The 14,012-nt window shown below is 39.7% G+C and overlaps 1 protein-coding gene across 3 annotated transcripts; it reads left to right on the plus strand.

Moving 5' to 3' along the window:
• Nucleotides 1-333: 333 nt before the first annotated feature.
• RNF6 (ring finger protein 6) lies at nt 334-12,923 on the plus strand. Of its 3 annotated transcripts, XM_050937232.1 has the most exons (5): nt 334-429; nt 6,115-6,212; nt 6,293-6,505; nt 7,188-7,295; nt 10,358-12,923. In XM_050937232.1, exons 3-5 carry the CDS (start codon nt 6,313-6,315, stop codon nt 12,121-12,123), a joined length of 2,067 nt encoding a protein of 688 aa, XP_050793189.1. In that variant the 5' UTR covers nt 334-429; nt 6,115-6,212; nt 6,293-6,312; the 3' UTR covers nt 12,124-12,923. The 3 variants fall into 3 exon arrangements, with proteins under 3 accessions (XP_050793189.1, XP_050793190.1, XP_050793191.1); XM_050937233.1 differs by lacking the exon at nt 6,115-6,212; XM_050937234.1 differs by lacking the exon at nt 6,115-6,212 and having other exon boundaries at nt 340-429; nt 6,298-6,505.
• Nucleotides 12,924-14,012: the final 1,089 nt, after the last annotated feature.

Genomic DNA, 14,012 nt, shown 5'->3' on the forward strand with positions numbered 1-14,012 from the left:
AGCGATCCCCGCCCTCCCGTGAGCGCGGGGGAAGGGCCAGCAGCCTTGCGCCGCCCCACCTAGTGGGGCCCTGAGACTGAGGGGGGAAGGGGCCCTCGCCGTAGTGTCTGCGTGGGCTTCGCTGGAGCTGGTGTGGGGCTAGGCCAGCGGGCCTAGCTCTTGGCGTTGCGTCAGACCTTGGCACTGCGTCTTTAGTTACTTGGGGATACTTCCGTTGGTTTCAGGTTTTCTTCAAAGCCGGGGACCTCGTCGCACCTGGAGGGTCAGATTTGACAGCAATGTCGTGTGTGCCTGTCTGCCAGGGAGGCCTCCTCATCTAAAGTCAACCCTCACCCTTCTGGAAAATGATCACTTATTTGAATCCTGGATACAAATTAATGGAAAGAGGCCAAGAGGAAGAATAATAATCTATATAGTGCTTTGATTAAAGTGAGTGCACATTCTTTGATATGGGAAAGGGTTATTGTATTGGTTCTGAATTTAGAAATGTATAGAATAAAATCATTGGTATGTGTAATTTCTCTCAAACTTATACCTGTCGGTTGCATCCGATGAAGTGGGTATTCACCCATTAAAGCTCATGCTCCAAAATGTCTGTTAGTCTATAAGGTGCCACAGGATTCTTGCTGCTTTTACAGATCCAGACTAACACGACTACCCCCTGATACTCTCTCTCAAACTGTGGGGGGAAATTGCAAATGAAGAGGAATTCTGAGTTATGCCTGTATTTAATAGGCAATAAACCTCCTTAATTTAGGGCTTGTCTACAGTTAGGGTTGATGCTGTACAACTGTAGCACTTCAGTATAGAGACTGTCTACAATACATCAATGGGAAGAGTTCACCCATGGGCATTGGTAATTCACCTCAGAGAGGCTGGAGGTAGGCCAATAGCAGAATTCTTCTGTCAACCTAGGGCTCTCCACACAAGTGCTTAGGTTGGAGGAGTTTAACCACAACACTTAAGGGTGCGAATTCACACCCTGCATGCAACATAGCTGTCCATCTGATTTTCTAGAGGACCAGCCCTTAGAGTGTGATGCTTTCAAATACAAAAGTATCTTGTTTTGATTGGTTAAAATAACGGGTAAATGGCATTCATGCAGATTGGGTTACTAGCTATATATAAACACCTCTTACTGTTCCCAAGTGGGAGACAAGTGGGTGAGAATGTTATTGAACCAACTTCTGTTCATTAGATACAAGCTTTTGTGTTTACACAGTTCTTCAGATCTTTGTAAGCTCCTCTGACAAATAGAAGTTGGTTCAATAAAAGATATTAGCTCACCCACCTTGTCTAATACCCTGGGATCAACAACATTGCATGCTCTTAAGTGAGTCATTTAGAGCCTGTTTTTTAAACCATCCTACCAGAAGGCTCAAAATGGCCATTTAACTCTTTTCTTCTACCACATACATGCTTTAAAGAAGAAAAAGGGCAAATATGTTGTTGTGCATGAGAAAGGGAGCAGGAAAAAGAAGAGTTCTCTTTGAGAGCTTATACTGAATGAAGAAAGATTAGTTGACATGACAGTTTTCATCTTAATGAAAAAAGATTTATATATGCAACTTCCTGGGCATTATGAGAATACATTAAAGAAATCAATTGGCTGACAAAGTTGAGGGGGAGGCAGGAATATTTATTTTCTCATTTTAGATATCTAGTTTTCATATAAATTCACAATTTGTTTTTATCTCCTCATTTGCTGTAGGCAGGATCAGACTGGTAGATGCATAGAGATCTCTAATATGAGAGAGAAATACTACCAGAAATGGTCTTTGAGAGATTTTAACTTCCTAGTTAATAGATTGAAGAACAAATGCTGTTAGTTGTCAGGCCTAGTTATTTGTGGGTATAACAGACCAGATTTCTTCAGCAAATAGTCACTTAAACAACAAGAGGTAATGCTGGTTTGGACTTGATTTAGTGAGTAAAGACATTATAAAAAAAGAGCGGGTCATAAAAAATAATCTTGGATCAGGTGACCCCTAGTTGACTGTGTAAATTAAATGGGAGAAGAGTCAAAACCAGGTTGTAACTACAAGGTTTATTTCAAAAGGGAAGATTTTGGGAAAATAAGGGAACTAGTTAATAAAGTCATCCAGACTGAAGAGCCCAGGAACTTAAGTGTGGAAGAAGCTTAGTTTTTGCACCTTTAAGAAATTCCATGTAGAATTTGCATTGCGGGGGTGTGAGCGGGAGAGAGAAGAGACTTACATGGGGGTAAATAGAAAAAGGAATAAAATGCAACATGGGTTTGCCAAGGTAGATGTTGCCAGACTAACCTGATATTTTTGATTAGATAACATATGTTCAGACAAGGGAAATACAGGAGACCTAATTTGCCTGGGCTTCAGTAAAGCATTTGATATAGACCCACACATGAAATTAGTTAAAATGCAGACAATGGGGATTAGTTCAAGATCTGTAACTGGGTAAACAACTGATTATTAGGGAGTGCGATGAGACCACCCCCCCCCCAATGCACACCTGCATCAGGTGGGTGCAGAGCTGTGCTTTTTGCTTGTAGTGTCCCTGTTTACAGTTAACCTTGACAGAGAGGTCTTCAGGGACTCATCACTCCAGCTAAGCTATGTATAGTCTACATGTCTGTACACACAAACAAAAAGAGCCAACAGGGCCAGTCACAGTGCCTTTGGAACATGTTGAGCCCTGTCTCGGGGCTCAGTTTTCAGCCCCTTCTGGGCTAGCCTAAAATCTATCCCTGCCCTGTTACAGAGTAGTGCTCCCATGGCCTTCTCTCTGGAGATGGAGTCCTGGCTTTCACTGGAGCCTCTAAGCAACACTTGTCCCCTTCTCAAGGCTGTGGCCACTCTGCCAGTGGCCTACCCACTACTCCAGATCCAGACCCAAGGAGCCTATAAAAAGTAACCACTTACTGCTTTCTGTAGTAGATGCTGCTATTCCCTGGGCCACTTCCCACACACTCCACTTCATCCTGAACTCAGGGCTGAAGATCCCACATGAGCTCCCACAGCCAGCAAAGAGCACCTTCCTCACTTCACTGGTCCCCAGCAAACAACTTTCAGGCCCTGCAGCTCCTTTTAACTGGGCCTGCTGTATGCTGATTGGCCACTTTACCACAGCCTCTCTAGGCAGGCGTGGAGGACCCACCTTCAGTGCTCCTTTTCTTGTGTGGAATGTGGTAGGACCACCAGGCCTCCAGCAGGGGGCCTCAAAGGTCCTGGTACACCCCATCACAGGGAGACAGGGTTATGCTGAAAGGAGAGCTATCCACCTGGAGGGAGATTACTAAAGTTCCTTGAGGATCTATTTGGGGACCAATCTTTAATCATTAGGGACTGTGGTGCAAAAAGTAGAAGTATGCTAATGAAATTTGCTGATGACAAAAAGTTGGGAGGTATCATCTGTACAGAGAAGGACTGGACTATTATATATGAGGAATTGGGTGATATAGAGAATTGGACTAATTGTATTATTAAATTTCATCCAATTTCTAAGTGCAGGCTCATGTACTTAGGGAATAACAAGAATTTCTGCTTTAAACTTGGGGCTCAGCAGTTGGAAACAACAGAGGCGAAAGACCCACATGCGTTAGTTGATCACAAGATGAGTATCAACTACCCGTATAATGTGGCTGTGAAAAAGTAAAATATGATCCTACAATAACGTGAGCTATTTCTAATAGAGATAGGTAAAGTACTAATGCTATTGTGCAAGGCATTGGTAAGATTTCAGCTGGAATACTGTGTACAATTCTGTCACCCATGTTCAAGAAAAATGATTTCAAACTGGAAAAGGTGCAGAGGAAGACTACTAAAATAATCAGGGAAATGGAGAGCCTATTTTACTAGAGGAGACCAAAAGAGCTTGGGTTGTTTAGCTTAGTAAAATTTAGACTGAGAGGGAATATGATAATTAACTGTAAATATATCAAGGTGGCAATCACCATGGAGGGAGAAGAGCTATTTAAGGCAAAGGACAATGTAGGCACAAAACCAGAAGGGTATAAACTAGCCATGAATAAATTTAAGCTGGATATTAGAAGGAGGTTTCTAACCATCGGAAGAGTGAGGTTCTGGGACAGCTTTCCATAGGTGGTATGGGGGCAAACAAGCAACCTTGTTTTAAGGTGGAGCTTGATAAATTTAAATAATGGAATTGTCTGACTGGATTGCCTGTGATAGCAGGGAATTGGACTCAGTGACTCTGCTATGTATGTTGTTTGTTTTTCGTTTTGGATTACAAACCTTTTGTGTCTGCTTGCCAGACAATAATTAGCATGGAAGAAGGTGCAAAGACAGTTGTGGAAGAAGCAGACATGATGGGCTAGTGAAAACTAGCATCAGTGCAAGTGTGGAAACTTGGGTGAATGTGAAAAGAAATAAAATAAGTAGAGAGGGGGACAGAACTCTGAAGAACCTTGATAACAAGAAGTTTGAACTTAATGTGGACAAAAGGGAGCCAGTGGAGGAATTTACAGCCCAATCCAATTCCTATTAAAGTCAGTGGGGGGAGACCTTTCTTAGAGGAAGTTGGATCAGGCTCTTAGAAGTGGTGATATGGTCAGGAAGATTGACTTAACAGCTATGTTTTGAATAGATTGAAAGGGGCAATGTGTATTGTTTAAGACAGGGGTAGGCAACCTATGGCACACGTGCCAAAGGTGGCACACGAACTGATTTTCAGTGGCACTCACACTGCCTTGGTCCTGGCCACTGGTCTGGGGGCTCTGCATTTTATTTTAATTTTAAATGAAGCTTCTTAAACATTTTAAAAACCTTATTTACTTTACATACAACAATGGTTTAGTTATATATTATAGACTTATAGAAAGAGACCTTTTAAAAATGTTAAAATGTATTACTGGCACGCAAAACCTTAAATAAGAGTGAATAAATGAAGACTCGGCACACCACTTCCGAAAGGTTGCTGACCCCTGGTTTAATAGAATGCAGTAAGCAAGGTGGGGAAGATGAGGGCCTGGACTAAAATTTTGGTTGTGGATATAAATAAGGTCTTTAATCATAAAAATATTATGGAGCAAGAAGCAACAAAATTTGGCCACAACCTGGATGAAAGAAAGAGAAGTCAGCGATGACTCCAAGCTTATCGCCGTGAGTGATACAAGGGATGGTATTTCAGTCAAAAGAGACAGCTAATAGGGGCTTAATGGGCAGTGTTTGATGTGGGGAGAAAGAAATTCCATTTTGACCATTTTCAGTTTAAGTTGATGAGACATCCAGGAGAGGATGATAGAGAGACAAGTTGAGATGCAGGATTGAATAAAGAGTGACAAGTCAGTGGGAAGGTAGATTTGGAAGTGACTGGAAAGATAGTTAGCTGAAGTCCTGGGGGCAAATAAAATTACCCAAGAATAGAGTGTAAAGTGAGGAGACCAAGGATGGTACAATAAGGGACCCTCCACCAGAGAGTGTGAGAAGGGGATATTAACCTGTACCCACTAAAAACAGAATATTAAAATGCTGATCTATCAGTACAAGGGGGCTTACTCATGTTTTGTTAATAAGGTTTGCTATCAATGTATCCTTGATTTCCTGTCTTTCTTGGCAGCAGAAGGAACAAAGAGTGTGTGTGAGAGTCTAGTCTTTCCTCTGTGATTCTGAGCTTGACATAGTTATGCATCCCTTTGTCAGTCTGCAGTCTGGATGAAAGACTTGGAAGAAAAACCTAAAAACACTATCAGAATTGAAGCAATTCCCCAGCATGGTGCTATAGGGCTTATATTGCTGGAAGTGGTATCCCTTACATGTGACGTAAAACTGCAGTCCTAACTATTTGTCATTAAAGATCCAATGGCTAGTATTCTTCTTTATAGTAATAACTCTGTTATCTCATCAGAATTCTATGCTGGGTAATTACATTTGATTTACCAAAATTTCCCATGCTATTTCACCTTACTCCTAAACCGCTGCTGTGATTCATCTCAGAGTGGCTCTATTGCAGTGAGAAGCAGGAAACAAAGTTTTGTGTTTATTTCTTTATATTTTTAAGGTATTCTTATAAGGCTAAGAATAAAACAGTATTTGTTTGATTTATCTTTAAGAAGTTGGTATGTCAACTTATTTGTCTTTTCACTGAGAGGGTGACTTTCATTATTGTTTTAAACAGCCAAGAAGCAAGATATTTGCCCAGTAAACTCTTTGTTGGTGAATTAACCTGACAAATAGGGACATACAACCTAGTTCGTGTCAAGTTCATATTAATAGGTAAGCTAGGTTAAATGAGAAATTGAGCAAATGATAACCTGGAGGTATACTTCACTGTACTGATCTTTGGTTTTGTTCAGAACAGCCTGTTTATCTCAGCATGGATCGATCTAGGTCTCGTTTGGTGGGAGGTGATGAACAAGCCTCTCCCCTAGAACGCAGTCATGGTGAAGATGAGAGACAGTGGCAGCAGGAGCGCCTTAGCAGAGAGGAGACCTATTACCAATTCATTAATGAACTCAGTGATGAAGACTACAGGTTAATGAGAGACCACAATCTTCTTGGCACTCCTGGTAAGATATGGAGGGTTACAGCAAACGAGACAGCACAGTGGTATAAATCTGGAATGGTGTTATGCCAGCATACCTGAAAATACAATTTGGTCTGTGTGTCTGGGGAATGACTGAAAAGTGAGGTTTTTTTTTCTTTTAAAGTTGATGGCATCTCTCAAAAAATGAACAATTTTAAATGGGTATTAAAGCTTGTGAAACAAAAATTCATCCTCACAGCATAATGTTTAGATTTATAATGTGCATCCAAGTTATAACCTCTGGGAACACATACAATAATTAAAATACTCATTTACAAATATCATACTTAAAGTACACCTTGTATAGAAGAGAATTTCTTCAGCATCTGAATTCTTAGAACATACTAATGCTGATAGGTTGGCGGGTTATAATGACATGCAGTCTTCTGCTTAGATACATGTAGCCACTTTGTTTCTGGTGCCTACTTTTTTATTTTATTGTCTATATTTGTCTTGATTGTAATTTTATAATCGTGCTGGTGTCTCTCCTATGTCTTACTGTTTTTACTTTATTTCTGAAAATGGTCAGTAACAAAAAAAATATAGGAAACAGTTTCATTGTTATGCTTGTATAAACGAGTAATATGCAAACATTTTTGAGACAATCAAAATATTTTACTGAAAGGCTGAGGCCATATATTACCTAAATATGTGAACTGTTTCAGGAGAAATAACAGCAGAAGAGCTACAGCAACGTTTAGAGGGGGCAAAGGAGCATCTAGCATCCCAAACTGATGTAGAAAATAGGGAAGGTGAAGGAGAAACTGCTGGAGGTAAGCTTTCTTCATTTACTTCTAAACATAAAGCATTGAATGTTTCTGTATATTAAAATACTGGCCTGTTCAAGTGACATCCATGCTAAGTCTATTTCTTCTTTGTTCTATGTAGCTCTTTTTCTCCCAAGTACCAAAAAGAATAGAATGTATATCCTAATGATGTGAAAGTAAATTAACTTATAGTACTTCACAATAACTGATTTAGATTTGCAACAAATTACTTACCCTGACCCTTCATCTCCAAAAAGCAATATTTGCACAGAAATAATTTACTTATTTGTTTCTGCCTCTTAAAAATAAGGATAGATTAAGCTTTTTTTAATTTATTATAGAAGTTGGCAAAACAGATAACATAAGGAGAGAAGTGATATCCATCTGAAAAACTAAAATTAATCTTTTAAAAAAAACAACAACAACAAACTTTCGCTTGTTTAAAACAAGATAAATTCTATGTTTAAATTAATATTATCTCCCTAGATAGATGTTTAGGTTAAAAAAGGCTATCAGTAGTTAAGTGGATATTCCCAAATTAATGGCCCAGAATTTGATTAACTTCTTCCCTTCATGAATCTGACTGGGCCAAAATCTTGCTCTATGTGATAGGGACGAGGGTTTTTAATTTTTTGGAGTGAGAGTTGTTTTTTTTTTCTGTAAACAAAATCCTACCAAAACTTAACATCCTTCTCTGTGGGCAGGAAGGAAACCTGTACATATAAATGAGTAGAAGAAAAAGGGGCAGGGAAACAGACTTAATTTTCCAGAGTCCAAGGGATAATTCTAAGTAGTTAGTAAAAATGTGGCACTTTAAAATTGAAATATGTTGTCTGTGCCCTCATTAATCATTGAGAGAATGCTGAATGATTAGCCAGGTTTTTTTGATAAGGACTATAATCTAGTGGCTTCAGTTGTAGTAGTATTTCTAGTGTTGTAGCAGCCAGGAGCCCCACTCATGGACTTAGAATCCCATTGTGCTAGGCACTGTACAAATGCACAATAAGACAATAGACAATCTAAAGGTAAGACAAGACAACAGGTAGATACAGACAAGGGAGGAAGCATAAAGAAAGAATAGTATATAATAGGCAGTCATCTCAGCATACCAGCTACCTAGCAGCTATCAAGTAGAATAAATTCACATAATCAGAAAACAAATGCTTGTATTGACTCCATCCCTATAGCATATGAATGTTTTCCAAATTAAACTAAAAATAAGTGTCTTTATTCCATCCCAGCTTGTAGGAGAAATACCTTGATTAAGTCAGTGTGTGTAACTGATTGGGAAAGCAAAGTCGTAGATGTTGTGGTGCATATATCTTTCATATATGCTTTTCATATACTTGAGAGCCATACTAAATCAGACCATTAGTCCTTGTAATCCAGAGTTTTTGTTTCTGACAGTGGCCAATATTCAATACTTCAGAGAAAGGTGCAAGAAAATTCATAATACCCAGTTATTAAGTAACCTGTCCAAGTGGAAACTTTTTTTCCTAACCCCAGGCAGTTAGTGGCTGTCCTGTGGCTTGATGCATGAGGAGTTATACTCCATAAATTTTCATCCTGTGTTATGACTGGATGTGATAAATTAATCAACAGCTAAGTGATATCCTATAATCTAATTAAACTATTTGCAATGAATTGTTTTGTTTATAGCCTTGATCTTATAAAATAAAAATCAGTTAATCACATTTGACTATCTGTATATAATCCCCAGTGCACTTGTGTGGGCTTGATGATTCCATATGACTTCTTCCCCCACTTTTTTAAACAATTTAATGCAGTGATACCAGAGGAAACTTTTCCTCTTGCGTCCGCCAACGCACCCACCAGAAGTAATGGAATGTGCCTGTGCCCCTTGTGCCATGTGTGGAGTCACAGCTGGGCCAGGGGCTGCAGCCAGGAGTGGGGGCAGGGCCAGGGCAGAGCTGGGGGCAGAGTGGGGCTGGGTGGTGGTCCCTTCCCCATGGGGACAGGCCCAGGCCCCGCCGTGTGCCCCAGACATTCCTCCATGCCCCCTAGGAGGACGTGCCCCACAGTTTGGGGGCCACTTGTTTAATCAACGGGTATGGTTACGTTGGGAACTCTTCTTTATCGTACTGCACATATACTAAAATCTAGCAAATGGAAACACCTGTAAAGTAGAAAATATAGTGCTTTTTTCTCCTTACCCATAATTACAACTTGGACTTAAAAAATGCTACAAATAACTCCAATATGAAGCATCTATACGGATCTCATTTAAATCTTCAGAGGCTGTTGAAAGCCATGATTACATTGCATTTTCAGCATCATATGAATGGAGTTAGAATCCATTTTGTAACATCTAATAATGACTACACCTTTTGTAAATCACTAAAATCCTAATCTCCTTTAATTACTTTTTTTCAGCTTGGAAATTGATCAATTGGGGAGGGTTCAGATAATAGTCATGAGAATGATTAAAGGATTAGAAAACATGCCCTTCAAATTGTTCAGTCTATTTAGCTTACTGGTGAGAAAGCTAAAGGATGACTTGATTACAGTCTATAAGTACCTACACAGAGAACAAATATTTGATAATGAGCTTTTCAGTCTAGTAGAGAAAGATATAAGGTGACCCAGTGGCTGGAAGTTGAAGCTGGATAAATTCAGATGGGAAATAAGGCATAATTTTTTAACAATGAGGGTAGTTAGTCATTAGTGCAGTTTACAAAAGATTGTGGTGGATTCTCAAGCACTGGCAATTTTAAAATCAAGATTGGATTTTTTCTAAAATATATGCTCTAAAAATTATTTTGGGGGAATTCTATGGCTTGTGTTAAACAGGTGGTCACACTAGATGATCATAATGGTCCCTTCCTCCCTTTGGAATCTATAACACTGCATACTACAGGCAAAGGTTTATCTGCAGCAAAACAGCATCAATATAGCCATATATGTCACATACTACTGAAACAGTGTAAATCAGGAAGAGAGCTTTAAAAAAGGCTTATAGGTAATACATGGTTTAGAGTGCATCATGGCATGCAAAATGTGTAAGCTTTTAAACATTAGAAAAATAAGAGTTCTTTATCTGCTTACAGATTCAGAGGTTCTTGGGGAAAATTCAAATGGTGACTCTCTGCTAGAGTGGCTGAATACCTTTCGTCGCACAGGAAATGCTACTCGCAGTGGACAGAGTGGGAACCAAACTTGGAGAGCTGTGAGTCGGACAAATCCAAATAGTGGGGAATTCCGGTTTAGTCTTGAAATCAACATAAATCATGAACATAATAGTTTTGAAGCTTCTGGTGATGAATATATGGACATTTCACACTTGGATACTAGCACAATGCATATGGACAATCAACATCAAAGAGCAGTCAGTCCAGTAGCTACACGAACTAGGAGCAGGACCTCAAGAGATTCTAATGGTGAAACTTCTAACACTGCAAGGACCAGAACTGTGAGAAATTCTCTGGTACAAAGCACTGAAGAAACCTCTTCTCCTGTCTTGGGAAGGCTCAGAAGCAGAACTAGGGAGTCAACAGGCCTTTACAGAACAAGAAGCACTGCACGTAATATTTCTTCAGACACTGCTGAACACAATGTTGTTAGGCGAAGGGAAATGCAAGAAACAGTTACATCCACTGGTCTCCAGAGAGGTAGAGCTAGAGCTAATGTTCAGATGAATACAAGACAAAGACTAGGAATTCTAAGGTTAAGATCTACTTTAAGTAGTCGAAGCCGTTCTCCATTGCAAAGACAAGATGGCTCTACTAATTCTGAGGAGCATGGTCTGAGGCAAAGTAGGAATTTACAGCAAATCTCTAGAAGGTCTACTAGGAGATATACAGCCCAGCTGCCCTCTGAGCCAGATGAACAAACAGTAGGTAGCACACAGACACCACGATTTTTTAATTCAGCCCCAACATTGGGCATAACATTGGAAGAGGATGAATCTAGTAGATCAACAGCTGCAGTTAGGAGACATCCAACTATTACACTAGATCTTCAGGTGAGAAGAATTCGCCCTGGGGAAAATAGAGATCGGGATAGTATTGCTAGTAGAACGCGCTCTAGAGTGGGAATGGCAGAAAACACAGTTACTTTTGAAAGTGATAGTGGTGGATTTCGCCGTACAATTTCCCGATCAGAACATGCAGGTATACGAACCTACGTTAGCACTATACGGATACCTCTTCGTAGGATTTCAGAAACGGGGGTTGGTGAACCTTCATCAGTAGCTCTTCGGTCAATTCTAAGGCAAATTATGACTGGTTTTGGAGAACTAAGCTCCTTAATGGAGAGTGAATCGAATTCAGAAGTTCAAAGGGGCAGCGAGCACTTATCAGGTATACAGTCAGAGCTGAATAACTCACACACAGTAAATGATAATAGTGAATTAAGTGAGACTTCAGTTAGGCATAGATATGTTGAAGAAGGCAGTAGTGAAACAATTGGAGAGAATGATGGGTCTCAACATTATAGTCTCAATAATGAAAATTGGGAGAGCAGACAGTCTCAAGAGGCAAACAACTTGGTTGAAAATGGAACACTGCCTATTCTTCGTCTTGCACATTTCTTCTTGCTAAATGAAGATGATGATGATGAGCACTTGAGAGGTTTAACCAAAGAGCAGATTGACAATCTATCTACCCGGAACTATGGGGACAGCCACACAGAGAGTGAAATAAGTAAAACATGTAGTGTTTGTATCAATGAATATGTAACAGGGAACAAGCTAAGGCAGTTACCATGCATGCATGAGTTTCATATTCATTGTATTGATCGCTGGCTTTCTGAAAATTCTACTTGCCCCATTTGTCGGCAGCCTGTATTAGGGACTAACGCAGCAGACAATGGATAAAGTTATTTATATGGTTTAGTATTCCGTTAATTGCTATATTTATGGTGAGCCAAATAGGATGAATTATCATTTGGATAAGGGTACATTTGCGTGGAGATTTTTGTTAGACTTGTTTAAAGATATAGGAAAGTTGCCTAAACTTATTGTAAATGCTATGTTTCTCCTTCCAAAGTGCAGATCTAGTAGTATGTGTAGAGCCAAATGATATTAATAAAATTTATATTTTTTTAGGTAATATTTTTATGCTAAGCACTTTTGTAAATATAGAAATGTAATAGTTAATCAGTCCTGCTAAATGTATGTTTGTTTTTAATGGTGTACTCACTTTATTTAGATTACACATAGTTTCACACAGGCTGACTACTGTGTTGAGAAATTGGTGTCTAAATAACCATTCATTAGCTTTTTGTTCTAAGAACAATTTCTTTTACAGAAGGATATCTTGCTGGACATGTTTGCTAAAGATATTTAAGTTACTTGAAATGCTCAATTTAATACACAGTATATTTTTTTAATATTGAAATATCCTTTCTGAAAACCTGCAAGTTTGGTTCTATTTAAGCTTCTTTATAGCAATTTTTGCATGTGGTTTTACACAATGCTTAATGTTGGCAAGTTCTTATTTGAAAGTGGATTGGATTAGTAACATTTTGAAATGTACATAATTCTATGCAGTGTCTCTGACAGTCGCTGTCTTTCAATAGACAGCAATCAGATCAGTCAAAATGACAATTCTAAGAATGCCTGCCTCATTTGAATATAAACACTTGTTGAAAAAATAAACATTTTAAGAGGTTTTATGCAACTCAAAATTATTTAATCCTAGTGTGATGGGTTTCCCAGGGGGTGCCACCTGGAAGGGGGGTGCCACCTTGAAGTGGGGTACCACTGAGCCCTCTGACCCACCAGCCTGGGCTCCCTCTCACACTATGCTGCTGTGATAAGCTGCAAACATGCTCCTGGTCTTACACTTCCACCAGCATACACACATGTAGGGACACACCCAACTCCAGTTACATGTAGGGTCTCCGACTAGCCATTGCACAAATCAACAGTAGAAAGGCTAAGGCCAAGGTAACTCTCAGTTCTCCAGGCACGCACTCCCTCTGGAGCATAAACCCAAAATTATACCGTCTTATGCTGTACAGGGAACTGTACAGTGTAAGCTCATAGAATTTGCCCCTCCCCCCTCAATGTGGAGAGAAATATGCAACAACCTCTCTGAGCTAAGATTCCCAGGCACCTTACTCCAAAATCTCTGATTTAGATTAAAACATAAACTTTATTAATTACAAAAGATGGCTTTTAAGTGATTATGAGTGGTAGCAAACAGATCGAAGCAGATTACTTAGCAAATAAACAAAAACGCAACTTAAGCTTAATACTAGATAGATTGGATATGAATAGCAGATTCTCACCCTAACTGATGGTGCAGGCAGACTTGTAGATTCTTAAGGCACAAGCTGCATTCGCTTTACAACTTGGGTTTCTCAGGTCTTCATACAGGCTAGAAATCCCTTTAGCCTGGGTCCAGCATTTCCCCCTGTTCAGTCTTTGTTCCTCAGGCATTTCCAGGAGTCTTGTGTGAGGAGTGAAGAACACCAGACAGTGTCACTCCCTGCCTTATATAGCTTTAGCATAGGGCGGGAACCCTTTGTTCCAAAACTTGGTTTGTGGAAAAATACTGACATCACAAGGTGGAGTCCAGAGACGTGGTCTGGTCACATGACCTTGCATACCTTGCTGAGTTATAGCAGCCATTATTTACAGGCTGTCTAGAATGTTCACAAGAGGGTTAAGTTCTTCTGAGGTCCATTGTCTTTGCTGATAGGTCATCAGTGACAGACTGGGTTCTCCCATTCCTGTAGTAGATCCATCTCTGAGAGGCT

Source organism: Gopherus flavomarginatus, chromosome 1 (assembly GCF_025201925.1).
Source record: "Gopherus flavomarginatus isolate rGopFla2 chromosome 1, rGopFla2.mat.asm, whole genome shotgun sequence".
NCBI lineage: Eukaryota > Metazoa > Chordata > Testudines > Testudinidae > Gopherus > Gopherus flavomarginatus.

Excerpts from the sequence above, each read along its gene's own strand:
- RNF6 (XM_050937232.1), top strand. The coding sequence starts at position 6,313 with ATGGATCGATCTAGGTCTCGTTTGGTGGGAGGTGATGAACAAGCCTCT. Across the intron at positions 6,506-7,187 it reads CAATCTTCTTGGCACTCCTG|GAGAAATAACAGCAGAAGAG; the intron begins GTAAGATATGGA and ends GAACTGTTTCAG. Across the intron at positions 7,296-10,357 it reads TGAAGGAGAAACTGCTGGAG|ATTCAGAGGTTCTTGGGGAA; the intron begins GTAAGCTTTCTT and ends ATCTGCTTACAG.